Here is a 12,777-nt window from a genome sequence, read left to right as displayed (position 1 = left end):
GCCTGGACCCCTCAAAATACCTGCTCCCTAGCCCACCCACCCCTGCACCCTAAAAAAAAGAGAAAAAGATGAGAGTGGCTGGATGTGGTTTTTTTTTTAGTTCTCTACTTTATATTTCAAAATACTGATTTGCACAAATAAATATCTTCTTTCTGCCCAAGAGATTAGAAGGATGAAATAGTCTGATAGCATTAAAGCAACAGTTTTAGTAATCCTTGAAACGTGGAGAAGAGAGACCTAGATTCATTTAAATGAATAGTACATGCAGTAGAGGAGAAAATCGTTCATCGGTGCCTTTTTTTTTATAATAATATCTTTTTATTATATTATGTTAGTCACCATACAGTACATCCCTGGTTTTTGATGTAAAGTTCCATGATTCATTAGTTGCGTATAACACCCAGTGCTCCATGCAATACGTGCCCTCCCTAAGCTCATCCTCCTCGCCATCACCATCAGCTCCCTGCTGGTGCTCCCTGCTACATTACAGACTGCGATTGTCAGTAGGATTGCCCTGGGGAAACTTTAATTAAGTAGCTTCAGTGGCCCAGGTGGGAAACATACATTTTTAATTTAATTATCACGGAAAGGTTTTGAGGTATTTTTAGGTATTATTGGGTGATTAAATCTCACTTTTATAGATGAGAAAAAGAAGGCCCAAAGAAGTTAACACTTTTTAATATATCCTAGAAAAGTATTTTTAAGTAATAATGCTTGACAGTGTTATTTATTTTAAGAGGAGGTATTTCACAAATATTTTAAATTGAATATGTTCTATACTTCTGCCATGTCCCCTTTACCATACAACAGTTCTTTTTTCTTTTTTTTTTGAATTTAAGGATTTATTTATTTGTTAGAGAGAGAGAGTGTGTGTGCCCGCAAGATAGAGCACAAGCAGGAGATGGGGAGGGAGTGGGGGAGGAGCAGACTCCCTGAGGCTGAGCAGGGAGCCCGACTCGGGGCTCTATCCTAGGATCCCGGGATCAAGACCTGAGCCGACGCTTAACTGACTGAGTCTCCCAGGCACCTTCAACAGTTCTTTTTTTCTGTAGAAATGTTGTCATTCTTTTTTTCTGCAGAAATGTTGTCATTCTATCTTCTCTGCTCATTTATATCTTAAAATAATCACATATTTTTCTATCTTGATATATTTTAATTTTATAAAACTTTATGAAGGACTGTACTATGCTGCCCTTCTGCCAGCATGCTGTCATGTCCCATGAGAAATTTCCTTCCGTATTTATGACTTATATTAAAATACGTACAGAAATTAAGAGTGATCTCACTCATTCATTGATTCATTCGTTCATTCAGCCGGCATTTACAAGGCTGCCTTCAAGTGCCAGGGAATGAGAATCAGTCTAGAGAGGCTATAGATGTTCTTTTCCCTCTACTAAAACATGAACGATTATGTAATGGTTGGTACTTTAAAAAAAAAAAAAAAAACCAAACCTCATAATTAGAACCTAACATTTCCTTCATTAAAACATAGTAATGACAACCATAAGAGAGAATCAAACAGATACACTGTTTTACAGTCGAAAAAAGACTTCACAAAGGAGGTATGTTTCCTTGTGGACTTTAAAAGAAGCATAGGATACTCTTTGGACTGGTGTTTTGAAGGAGAGTGAAAGTTATTCCCAGCAACGTGAACATCATTAGCAAAGCGAAGAAGCAAAAAGAAGCTGCTGGTCATTTAGAGGGAGTTGGATAATAGAGTATTGAGGTTAGGGCGTATTGTAGCTAGAGAGCTTGGGAGGATTTGTGGGTGTGTGTCAAGGAAGTAATCCATTGAACCACACTTCCTCTTCTTTTGTTTAGGCAGTAGGAAACTACGGTCAGAGAGCGTTCTGTGGTATTAATGCCATAGAAACCTTATTCAGTTATCTTTAGATAATCTACAGAGCTGATAAATGGAGGTTTATTGTGCAGTTCTCAGGATTTCTAGAACAAGCCAAACACCCCTACCAGAGGGTGCTCATTACATGCTAATTGAATTGAGTTGATGCTTGAATGTTTGATACAAATCCTTCCAAATAACTTCCTTTAGCTCTATTAATAGAACAGCCAAGTAAGTGCTTTCAGGGCCTCAGAAATAAACTGTTGACTTAATGTAGATATGTCTGATCTTTGTTTAGAAACACAAAGCGAACAACAATATATGTGAATCTTTCCTTGTCTATTTGGTGAACATCTTATAATTGAGCCCCTTTTACAGGCTAGTCACAAGTTAGGACTTTCCATTTTTCATCTTTGTGCCCCCTGACATCTCCATAAGGCATTATTGATGATTTCCACATGATCAGTGTGACACGCAGCAGGGAGAAGTAGATCGCCCAGGATTACACAGCTAGCGGAGCACAAGGCCCAGAATCTAGCTTTATCTGGGTGTTTTGCTCCATGAAAGTGGCTCCCACCCACTGCTTTTGGGGCAGAGAGTGACTCATTTTTACACTTTGGGAAAGGGCTTGTCTTTAAGAATCGCAGATCAGAGAGCTCCTTCACTCCTCTCTGAGCTTTCCTCTCTCTCCACTTACCACTGACGTGCTTCGGTCCTCTTCACGCCACTGGTCTGTTGCAGTCACTTCTTACCCACCCTCTGATTCAGTATTGCGCATTCCCACTCGATCCACCATTCTGCTCCTAGTTATTTCTTTCTCATATGAAAATACTGCCCCATTACGTCTAAGATAGTCCATACTGTGGAGTATGCCACACAATTAATTTTATGACGTGAGCCTGGTAACCGTGGGCAGCAGTGTCTCCTTTCATACCCTTCCAGCCCAGCTTCTGAAATCCTGGAGGATTAGCTGGTCTGTTCCATGTCTTGGTATCTTTGTCTCTGCCGTTTCTTGGACTAGAATCCTTTCCACACCTTGACCACCTGGTGGACCCTCTCAAAAGGCATCTTTTCTTCTGAAGCATTTTCAGATGCCATCCCATCATACCTTACTCCCTGTCTCCTGCCATCCCCCCAGCGGAGTTGTGAAAGAAGGGGCTTCTAAAGAACTACTTCTGCATCCTTTAATATTAGGATGCCACTTACTTCATTTGTGGCTGTATGCAATAACAACAGTGCTACTCCTCTAAGTTTCTCAACAACTGTGGCTGTCTGATTGAATATGTGAAAGAGACTTGTGAGTGCCTGGGTGGCTCAGCCAGTTAAGCGTCTCCCTTACAGCTCAGGTCATGAGCTCAGGGTCCTGAGATCCAGCTCTCTGCTCACTGGGGAGCCTGCTTCTCCCTCTGCCTCTGCCCCTCCTCCTTACTCTTGCTTGATTTCTGTCGTGCTCCCTCGCTCCCTCTCAAATAAATTTTTTTAAAAATCTTTAAAAATAAATAAATAAATAAATTAATTAATTCTTTGAAAAAAGAGAGAGAGACTTGTGACCTGGGAATATCTAGATTACACACAAATAAGAGAATGAAGTGTGTTTTCTGGTAAGACCCTGATTTTTCTGGCCAAGATATAAAACAGTTAACCATCTGATTTCTATATATGCATAAAAGAAGCCCCAGAGCTTTGTTCATTTGGGAGAGAACATCAACTCACTGACCTTCCTGGCTTTTTCAGTACCAGCCTAGGAGGGAAGCTCTTTCCTTTTCAGATGAAAAGACTTCAGGATCAAAGACTTTCCCTCTGTGAGATTGTTCCCCTCCCTTACCAAGCGAGCGTGGTAGTGTACTTTAATCGAAATGAGAACAGTACATACTGATCTCAGAGGTTCATCTTCAGGGTCACTGAGTAATGAGCACTTTCAGGAGTGAGTAGGGCTCTGCCTTGGGAAGAATGAAGCAGGAGATTCTTGTCCTTCTGCATGTTACATAAGGAAGGGTCGGGATGATGATGAGATTTGTTGAAAATGCATATTGACCTCTGCACATTTTATGGAAATATGTAATTGGATTGCTGTTTTTTAATAGCAGAAACATTTTACTGTAAAATATTCATTACCTTTTAAAAATAAATGTATGTTATTTTTTTCTGCATTTGTAACGTGCAAAAAGTTACCTTGGGTTCATATATAACTTGGAATAAATGGCCTTTGCAATAGTGTGGTACTTCAGGTAAGATTTACAAAACTTAGGTGAAAAGAGTATATACATGCAAGGGAAATTACTTAAAAAAAAAAAAATCCTCCTGTTCTGTGATCACTTTGCAAAACGAGGTTAAACACACTAGTTCCCCTTTTTCTCCTCCTGCTCCTCCTCCTTCTGCACTGATAACAGGGATTCATTTAATCATAATGCTTGCAATTTTTGCTGCCCAAGTGTCATGCAGACTCTGTTAAATAATTGTATTTCTAGTCCTAAAGGGCAATATTAATAAAACATGGATTTTAATATCTTATAAGGTCCCTTTACTAAAGTTAGCTATTTTTTTTTTTTACAAATATCACAGTTGGCAATAAATTTCTGGATAATGCAGTTATTATTATCTCTGTTATAAGTGCTAATTATTCAAAGTATGTCCTTACCAGAATCCATTTCTCTTTCTTTTTGGCTCAAATGAGAACTTAGTGATAGAAAATGACAGGCTTATCAGCTGCAACAAAGAACTATAATAGAGATCTAGGTGCTATGAATAAATTAACCAGAAGTTAAAGGTCAGACCAATGAAAACCTAAAACCTAATACTATCTCAGGGTATCTAGAATCAAGTCATTGAAAGGAACCTCTATCAGGGGTCATCTGGTCCATTCATTTCTCAGTGCCAGAAATGGGAATCATTTTAAGTAATCTTTTCGCCCAGTGTGGGGTTCGAACTCATGACCCTGGGATCTAGAGTCGTATGCTCTACCCACTGAGCCAGCCAGGTGCTGGGAATCATTTTTAAAATACAGATTCCTAAGATCCATCATGAGATTCTGGCCAGTAAATTTGGGATGTGGCCCAGGAATATGTGATTCTGATATGCCACTAGGTTCATTTGGAAACTGCTAGTCTGTGTAACTCTCTAGCTTTGGGATAAAAAAAGAAAAAAAAGAAAAAAAACCCTTGTCAGCGTTTTCATTAAGGATGAGCTCATTTTTATCAGCCCCAGTGACAGCTGAATCTTACAAGCAGATCTTTCTGTTTTCTTCAAAGCTCTCTTAGAAGTTTATATTTTCAGTGAGCCAGAATCTTTTCCCCTAGAATTTTCTACTCATTAGTTCTGGTTTCGCCTTCTTATAGTCACAAAAAAATGATATCTAGCTGTTAAAGTTGCATTTCTTTCATTACTAGAGAAAATGCTTTCCTATGTATAGTAGATAATAATGTTTTTTAGCTTGGGTTAATTTTTCTACTAGCAATTGAATCTTTAGTGATTTATAAGAACTCTATTAAGGATATTAACCTCTTATTGTCATACATATTTTCCCAATTTATAACTGGTCCTTTATTGATTTTGTATGTACAGGTAGGGGGAGTGTCTAAGTATATATAATCCCGAATCTCTAGTGAACACTAAGCTCCTTCCTAGCTTTGTGCCATATAAAAATTTGGCAGGCATGACATTTCTATACGATATCCTACATTAAAAATTCAAAAATTATACTGACACTCCCAAAACAGATTCTTTTATAGAAGTAATACTGCATGCCAAGCTATAAAGGACTGTTGAAGGAAAATTCCACTCCCTTTGTTTAAAATTAATCCTCTTCTGGTTTTTGTTGTAAGGTATACTTTTCCTTTGAGTGCCCTGTGTGGTCCTTTTTAAAAAGAGGAAATGTCATTATGCTTTATGTTTTTAAGCCTCTGGCAGGCAGGGACTGTTAATTTGTTTGTTTATTTAAAACAGGAAGCTTTTTTTCTTTTTCCTTTTCTCTCTTTTCTTTTTAACTCTCTTTAGTAGCTTAGTAACCACACAACTCGGCCACCTCAGACCTGCCTCTAAGTTGTTTTCAACCACCTTTGAAGTTTTCTTTTGTCACTCCCCCGTCCAGCGCCCCTCAAGATGAAGTGGGAGGAATGAAGTCATTGTGTTGCAACACCTGGGGCTGAGGGACACTGCTCCTGACTAATCCCTAGCTGGAGTTGGATCAGAAGACCTCCTCCTGGGCCAGAATGCCAGTCCTCACAGGACACCAACCCAGTGTCGCTCTATCTGACAGAAGCTCAGTGTAGGCTGCAGTGGAAATTTGGTTATTGGTTCAGAAATTACATACTGGTACACAGCCAAAGTAAATTGATTAAGGTCAAAAGACTGTGTTTGGCCTCGAGTGTGCTAAATGGAGGGCCAAATATTAGTATGGTTGAATAATTAGCAAGCTTTAACTGCACAGATGATTATTTCAGTCATTAAAATCAGGGGTGATGATATCACCACATAATTCAGCCCAAAAAAAAGCACCTTTGCTTTTTTCACAAGGTAGATGGTCCTGTATACTTGTTCTTCCTTGTTCTTTTATGCAGACAAAGCAGTATTACTGACTGGGTGGTGGAGGGATGAATAGGGAAGAAAATCAAGATCCCTTCTCTTTCTGCCCCTCTCTCTTTCTGCCGCCCTGGGTGCTAGTGCGTGAGTCATTTACTGAGGTACGAAAGAAGGTGAGGCAACTTGACATGTCCCGGGAGTCACTGGAATAGCCAGCGAGAGGTGCGTAGTCCTTCCACTGAATCGGAAGTATTTGAATGCCAAATTTGTGAGAAAAACAAATCCTAAACGTATGTGCCACTTTGTATTCTCTCTGAGATATCCAGCTTCAGGCTCTGTCTCACAAATGCCCTGGAAAGTACAGTGTGGGGGCGCCTGGGTGGATGAGTCATTAAGCGTCTGCCTTTGGCTCAGGGTGTGATCCCAGGGTCCTGGGATCGAGCCCGGCATCGGGCTCCCTGCTCTGCTGGGAGCCTGCATCTTCCTCTCCCACTCCCCCTGCTTGTGTTCCCTCCTTGCTGTCTCCCTCTCTGTCAAATAAATAAATAAAAATTAAAAAAGAAAGAAAGAAAGTACAGTGTGCTGTTATCTTAATTTCTTTCTGAGTCAGCTTATATAGCCTTTCTCTTTAATGGTGGGTCAGGGGGAGAGGTTTCAAGAGGAAAGGGAAAGTTGAATGAGGACAATGGTACCAGCCTCAGACCAATGCTTTAGGCCATACACGTTGGCAAATAGATCAAATACTCTTGTATCTCCTTCACTGCCAAACTATAATATAGGAAATACATGAGGTAGCTAGCATAAATTCTAGGAGGACAGACAGTCTGTCACTGGGTAGGATTTAATAAATATTAATTGGTGATGTTGGTCAGCCTACTGGTGACAGGCATAGGTATAGGCAAAGACTTTCTGTGGGCCCTTCCTGCTCTCACTGGGAGGCGAATATCAGGTGGAAGTTGCAGGTAGTGGGGAGCAGGAGGCAGAGGGAGATATTCTCTCCCTTCTTCTACAGGAGAAAAAATATGACCCTTCAAAAACACTGAAGTCTTGGGACGCCTGGCTGCCTCAGTCGGTAGAGCGTGAAGTCTTGATCTCGTGGTTGTGAGTTCGAGCCCCACACTGGGTGTAGAGATTACTTAAAAAAAAAAAAAAGGGAAAATCTTTTTTAAAAAAATAAAATAAGGGGCGCCTGGGTGGCTTAGTCTTTGAGCGTCTGCCTTCGGCCCAGGGCGTGATCCTGGAGTCCTGGGATCGAGTCCCGCGTCGGGCTCCTCCGCTGGGAGCCTGCCTCTTCCTCTCCCACTTCCCCTGCTTGTGTCCCTTCTCTCGCTGGCTGCCTCTCTCTCTGTCAAATAAATAAATAAAATCTTTAAAAATAAATAAATAAAAATAAAAACATCGAAGTCTTTATTAAAATAAGATCATTTCCAGTCTCCACATTGGTGAGACCAGAATTTATTATCTCAGTAAGGTCAGCTTAATGGTGGGATCTTTTAAGAGAAACAGCATCAACGTTAAAGGATTTCTAACTTTCATTCACATTCCTGACTAATTTGAACCTGCATACTTTTATATCATAATCTCTCTCTCTCTTTCTCTTTTTGGATCAGCTTCATTGCCATCTAACAAATTCTAAACTGATTATTTCGGTTGGGAGAGGCGCTGTCTCCCTCACCCTTTTCTCTAAACAACCAGCCACAGACCTGGGGCTGCTGGCCTTAACTCATCTTTTCAGTAGTATTTTTGACCCATCCCTGCACTGTTTTGATAGTACTCTTTGCTTTTCTAGGTTTGCTGTGGAATTTGTCATCGAATGACAAACTCAAGAATCTCATGATAACAGAAGCCTTGCTTATCCTGACTGAGAATATCATCATTCCTTTCTCGGGGTGGCCAGAAGGAGACTACCCCAAAGCAAACGGTTTGCTTGATTTTGATATATTTTACAACGTCACAGGATGCTTAAGGTAATGCCACTCTACAAATCTTTTCTCTGTATACCTTACATACTGCATCCAGGTTTCTAAAGCTCTATCCCATTACCCGGAGATGCAATAAGAATTATAAAGATCATGCTAAATACAAGAAGCACAAGAAGTGCGTCATTGCCCGTTGTTCCCAATGGGGCATGTAGAGACAATGAGAAAGGTAAAGTAAGAACAGAATATTGTCTTAGGCATGTTTGGTTTCAGCAGCTACCCACCTTAGCTCACAAGAGCGAGGATGTCAGTTCCAATAAAGAAAACAGATCTGATCTGAATACCCAGAATCCCATGCAGACTGGCCTTCTCTATCTCCCAGGGTTTAAGGTAGGCTCCATGCTATTTTTTAAGTCACAAAAATCTAATTTACTGACATGGTTAAAAAAATAATTTTAAACCTAATGTTTTTATTCTTTTATACATTATATTAGTTTCAGATGTACAACATAATGATTCAATATTTGTATATATTGCAAACAGTCACCACAATGAATCGAGATAACATTCATCGCTATGCATAGTTACAGAATTTCTTTTTTCTTGTTATGAGAACTTTTTAAGATTTTTCTCTCTTGGCAACTTTCAAATATGTAATACAGTATTATTAGCTGTAGTTGCCATGCTGTACATTACCTCCCCAGGACTAACTAACTTATTTGTTTGTTCGTTTATGGCATATGAAAAATATATTTCCATTATGGTTTCTTTGGACTTTTTTATTTTATGACTAGAAATTTGTACCTTCTGACCCCTTTCACTCATTTTTGCCACCCCTCCTTGCCTCTGACAATCCCACCAGTCTGTTCTCTGTTATCTATGAGCTTGTTTTTATTGTTGTTGTTGTTGTTAAGTAATCTCTGTACCCAACGTGGGGCTCAAACTCACAACCCTGAGATCAGAAGTCACGTGCTCTACCAACTGAGTCAGCCAGGCACCCCTATGACATTGGTTTTTATTTTTGTTTTGTTTTGTTTCTTTTAGATTCCATTTATAAATTAGATCATACAGTATTTGTCTTTCTCTGATTTATTTCACCTAGCATAATGCCCTCAAGGTCCATCCATGGTGTTGCCGGTGGCAATATTTCATTCTTTGTTATTGCTGAATAATATTCTACATGTCTATACAAGATTTTATCCATTCACTTATCGATAGACACTTAGCTTATTTCCATTTCTTGACTATTATGAATAATGCTTCAGTGAACATGAGAGTGCATATATCTTTTCAGGTTAGTGTTTTGTTTTCTTTGGATAACTACCCAGAGGTGGAATTGCTGAATCATATGGTAGTTCTATATTTAATTTCTTGAGGAACCTCTGTAATGTTTTCCATAGTGGTTGTGCCAAATTAACATTCCCACAGACACTGCACAAGGTTTGCCTTTTCTCCATATCCTCACCAACACTTTTTATTTCTTGTCTTTTTGAGGATAGCCATTCTAACAGGTGTGAAGTGATATCTCCATGTGGTTTTGATTTGCATTTCCTTGGTGATTAGTGATGTTGAGCATTTTTTCATGTGCCTGTTGGCCATCTCTGTATCTTCTTTGGGAAAATGTCTGTTCAGATCTTCTGCTTATTTTTTAATCAAATTGTGTTTACTATTGTATGTTCTTCATATATTTTGGATGTTAACCCCTTATCAGATATATGATTGCAGGTATTTTCTCCCATTCCACAGGTGAGCTTTTCATTTTGTTGATTGTGTTCTTTGCTGTGCAGAAGCTTTTTTAGTTTGATATCATCCCACTTGATTATTTTTGCTCTTGTTACCTTTTCTTGTGGTGTCAGACCCCAAAAATAATCACCAAGATTAATGTCAAGAAGCTTACTACCTATGTTTTCTTCTAACAGTTTTATGGTTTCAGGTCTTATATTCAAGTCTTTAATCCATTTTGAGTTAATTTGTGTGTATGGTATGAGATAGTGGTCCAGTTTCATTCTTTTGCATGTGGCTGTACAGTTTTCCCAGCACCGTTTATTGAAGAGACTTTCATTTCTTCTTTCCCCACTTTCCCCAAGTATTCTTGAATTCTTTGTTGCAAATCAGTTGACCATTTGTGCTCAAGTTTCTTTCTGGGCTCTTTATTCTGTTGCAATGATCTATGTGTCCACATGCTGTTTTGGTTACTATAGATTTGTAATACAGTTTGAAATCAGGGGGTGTGATACCTCCAGCTTTGCTCTTCTTTCTCAAGCATGCTTTGGCTATTTGGGGTCTTTTGTGATTCCATACAACTTGTAGAACTGTTTGTTCTATTTCTGTGAAAAATGCCATTGGAAATTTAATAGGAATTGCATTGACCCTGTAGATTGTCTTGAGGTAAAATGGACATTTTAACTATATTAATTCTTCCAATCCATGAGTATGGTATATCTTTCCCTTTATTTATGTCTTCAGTTTGTTTCATCAGTGTCTTATTGTTGTTAGTATACAGGTCTTTTGCCTAATCTCTCTCTCTCCAGGGGGGGAAAAAAAAAGATTTAATCAAAATTAGGCAATCCATGAGAGGTCAGAATATATTCTGCCTTTTGATATTTTCTCTAGTTACACTTCATTTTTTGAGGGAATCTAGATGGTAACTAAGAGAATTTATTATGGTAAAATGTTTATCTTATCTCCATAGTTAATTACACATCATATCAAATGTCAATTTTGTGTAAACTTTTATGTTAGCTACTGAGAATTTCACAAAGATGAATAAGAAAATCCTTAGGGAACTGTTAACCCAGCAGGAGCTGCAGATGAGCAAAGGAACAAGAACACAGCTTACAATGAAATATGTTAGAGCAGTGGCTCCTGGAGTATTAGCATCTGGATCACCTGGAACCTGTTAGAATCCTCAAGTCCCACCCCGGACCTTCTGTATCAGAAACTCTCGGCGTGGGTCCCAGCAATCTAGTTTTAACAAGCCTTGCAGGTGATCCTGATGTAGCCGAATTATGAGAGTCATGGTGTTAGAGGTACAAGGGATGTGCTGCAGGAATGCAGAACAAAGGACCATTCACGCCAGCAGAGTGGAATCAGAAAGACAGTATAGAAGAGGTGCCAAATGAACTAGGCCTCAGTGGATTATTTCAATAGAAATTCTCTAAGGACTAGGGACTCAATCCTTGAACAGGAGAAGAGGTGCCTAAATGGTCTCTTTGAATCCATCTTCTGTACAGTTAACTAGAACTGCTTTTTTATTGCACTTTTGATCTAATAGCACATTTTGATCTATTTAAAAACATTTTGCATCTCAAAATTTCTCTGTAGCTCCCATTGCCTGACTGTGTGACATCAGAGCTCTTAAAATATCAGGACTCTTTCAACTCAAAATGAGATACTTACCTCAAATTCGATAAAGCTAAGTAAGAATTCATTGGCTCATGAGATGTTGACAGTCACTTGTGGAAGTGAAGGAAGTGCACCAGGAACAATGACCTCAAGGGCTAGGACAGAAACTCAGCATCCATGGGACTCACTCTGTTTTTAAATTTATATCTTCTCTCCCCACTTGCTCTTCTTTTTCACATGTTGAGCTCATTGTCTACAAACAAGCCTGTGCATTCTTTTTATCTTTAATCCCTAACACCTAGCAAAGTTTCTGGCCTATAGTAAGCAAGTATAAAGTATTTGAATGAAAAAAATAAATGAAGGAGTGAGCATATGAAAATACATGATGAACTGAGTGAATAATCAAGTCTGGCGAGAGTATCAAATTTGGGATGAGAAGTAATGAAACAAGTTAGAAACATAGGCTAAGGTCAGATTGTGGGAACCTTGAAGGTCATGTTAAGGGGTTAATTTTTTCTTCTGTAAGCAAGATTAGCTACAGTGGGTGGATAGAAATATGATAAGTTCTGTGTGAAGAATAATATTAACAGGAAAGGTGTATTGAAAAGGTGAATAATATACTAAAGACAAAAGTGTTAGTTACAAAGCTTTTTCTGCTGTTTCCCCTTATGAACAAGGAATAAAAGACTTGGTTTGAGTGAAGCAGTGCCTTAGTCGACACACATTTTCCAGAAGATGTAATAGCTGAATACACTCCCATCAATATGACACCTTTTTAAACAGTGTTTGCAAAGCCAATCCAAACCACTGATCTGAACTACTTTTAGAAGGAGAATATAGCAAAAAATATACACAATTGAATGCCATAGTACATGCCTAAATATCTGTTCTTATTTCACCTGTGTATCTAATTCGCAATAATAATAGCTGACATTTATTGTGTTTTATGTTCTAGAAACTGTTCTGAATGCTTTATGAGGATTTTCTCAGTTTATTCGTACAGTAGCCCTTGTAAAGCAAGCTTTCCCCGTTTTATAGTTAAGGGGTTCAGAGAGGTTGATATTCCCAACATCATGCAGCTCGTAAGAGACAAAGCTGAATCAATTCAGGAAACCTGTCTCCAAAGCCTGTACGTTCACACATTCATGTTTGTCA

The 12,777-nt window shown here is 38.9% G+C and overlaps 1 protein-coding gene across 1 annotated transcript in view; it reads left to right on the top strand.

Annotated features, from left to right (window-relative positions):
* Positions 1–12,777, top strand: part of PKP2 (plakophilin 2) — an 89,810-nt gene that overhangs the window by 42,732 nt on the left and 34,301 nt on the right. Inside the window, exon 6 of the mRNA XM_040642332.1 lies at positions 8,148–8,325. Within this exon, the coding sequence (XP_040498266.1) occupies positions 8,148–8,325 (178 nt within the window). The remainder of the gene's footprint in view (positions 1–8,147; positions 8,326–12,777) is intronic.

This window comes from Ursus maritimus, unplaced genomic scaffold (genome assembly GCF_017311325.1).
Source record: "Ursus maritimus isolate PB19 unplaced genomic scaffold, ASM1731132v1 scaffold_26, whole genome shotgun sequence".
Classification (NCBI taxonomy): domain Eukaryota; kingdom Metazoa; phylum Chordata; class Mammalia; order Carnivora; family Ursidae; genus Ursus; species Ursus maritimus.
Note: the sequence above shows the minus strand (reverse complement) of the source record. Positions and strands in the feature narration are given on the sequence as shown.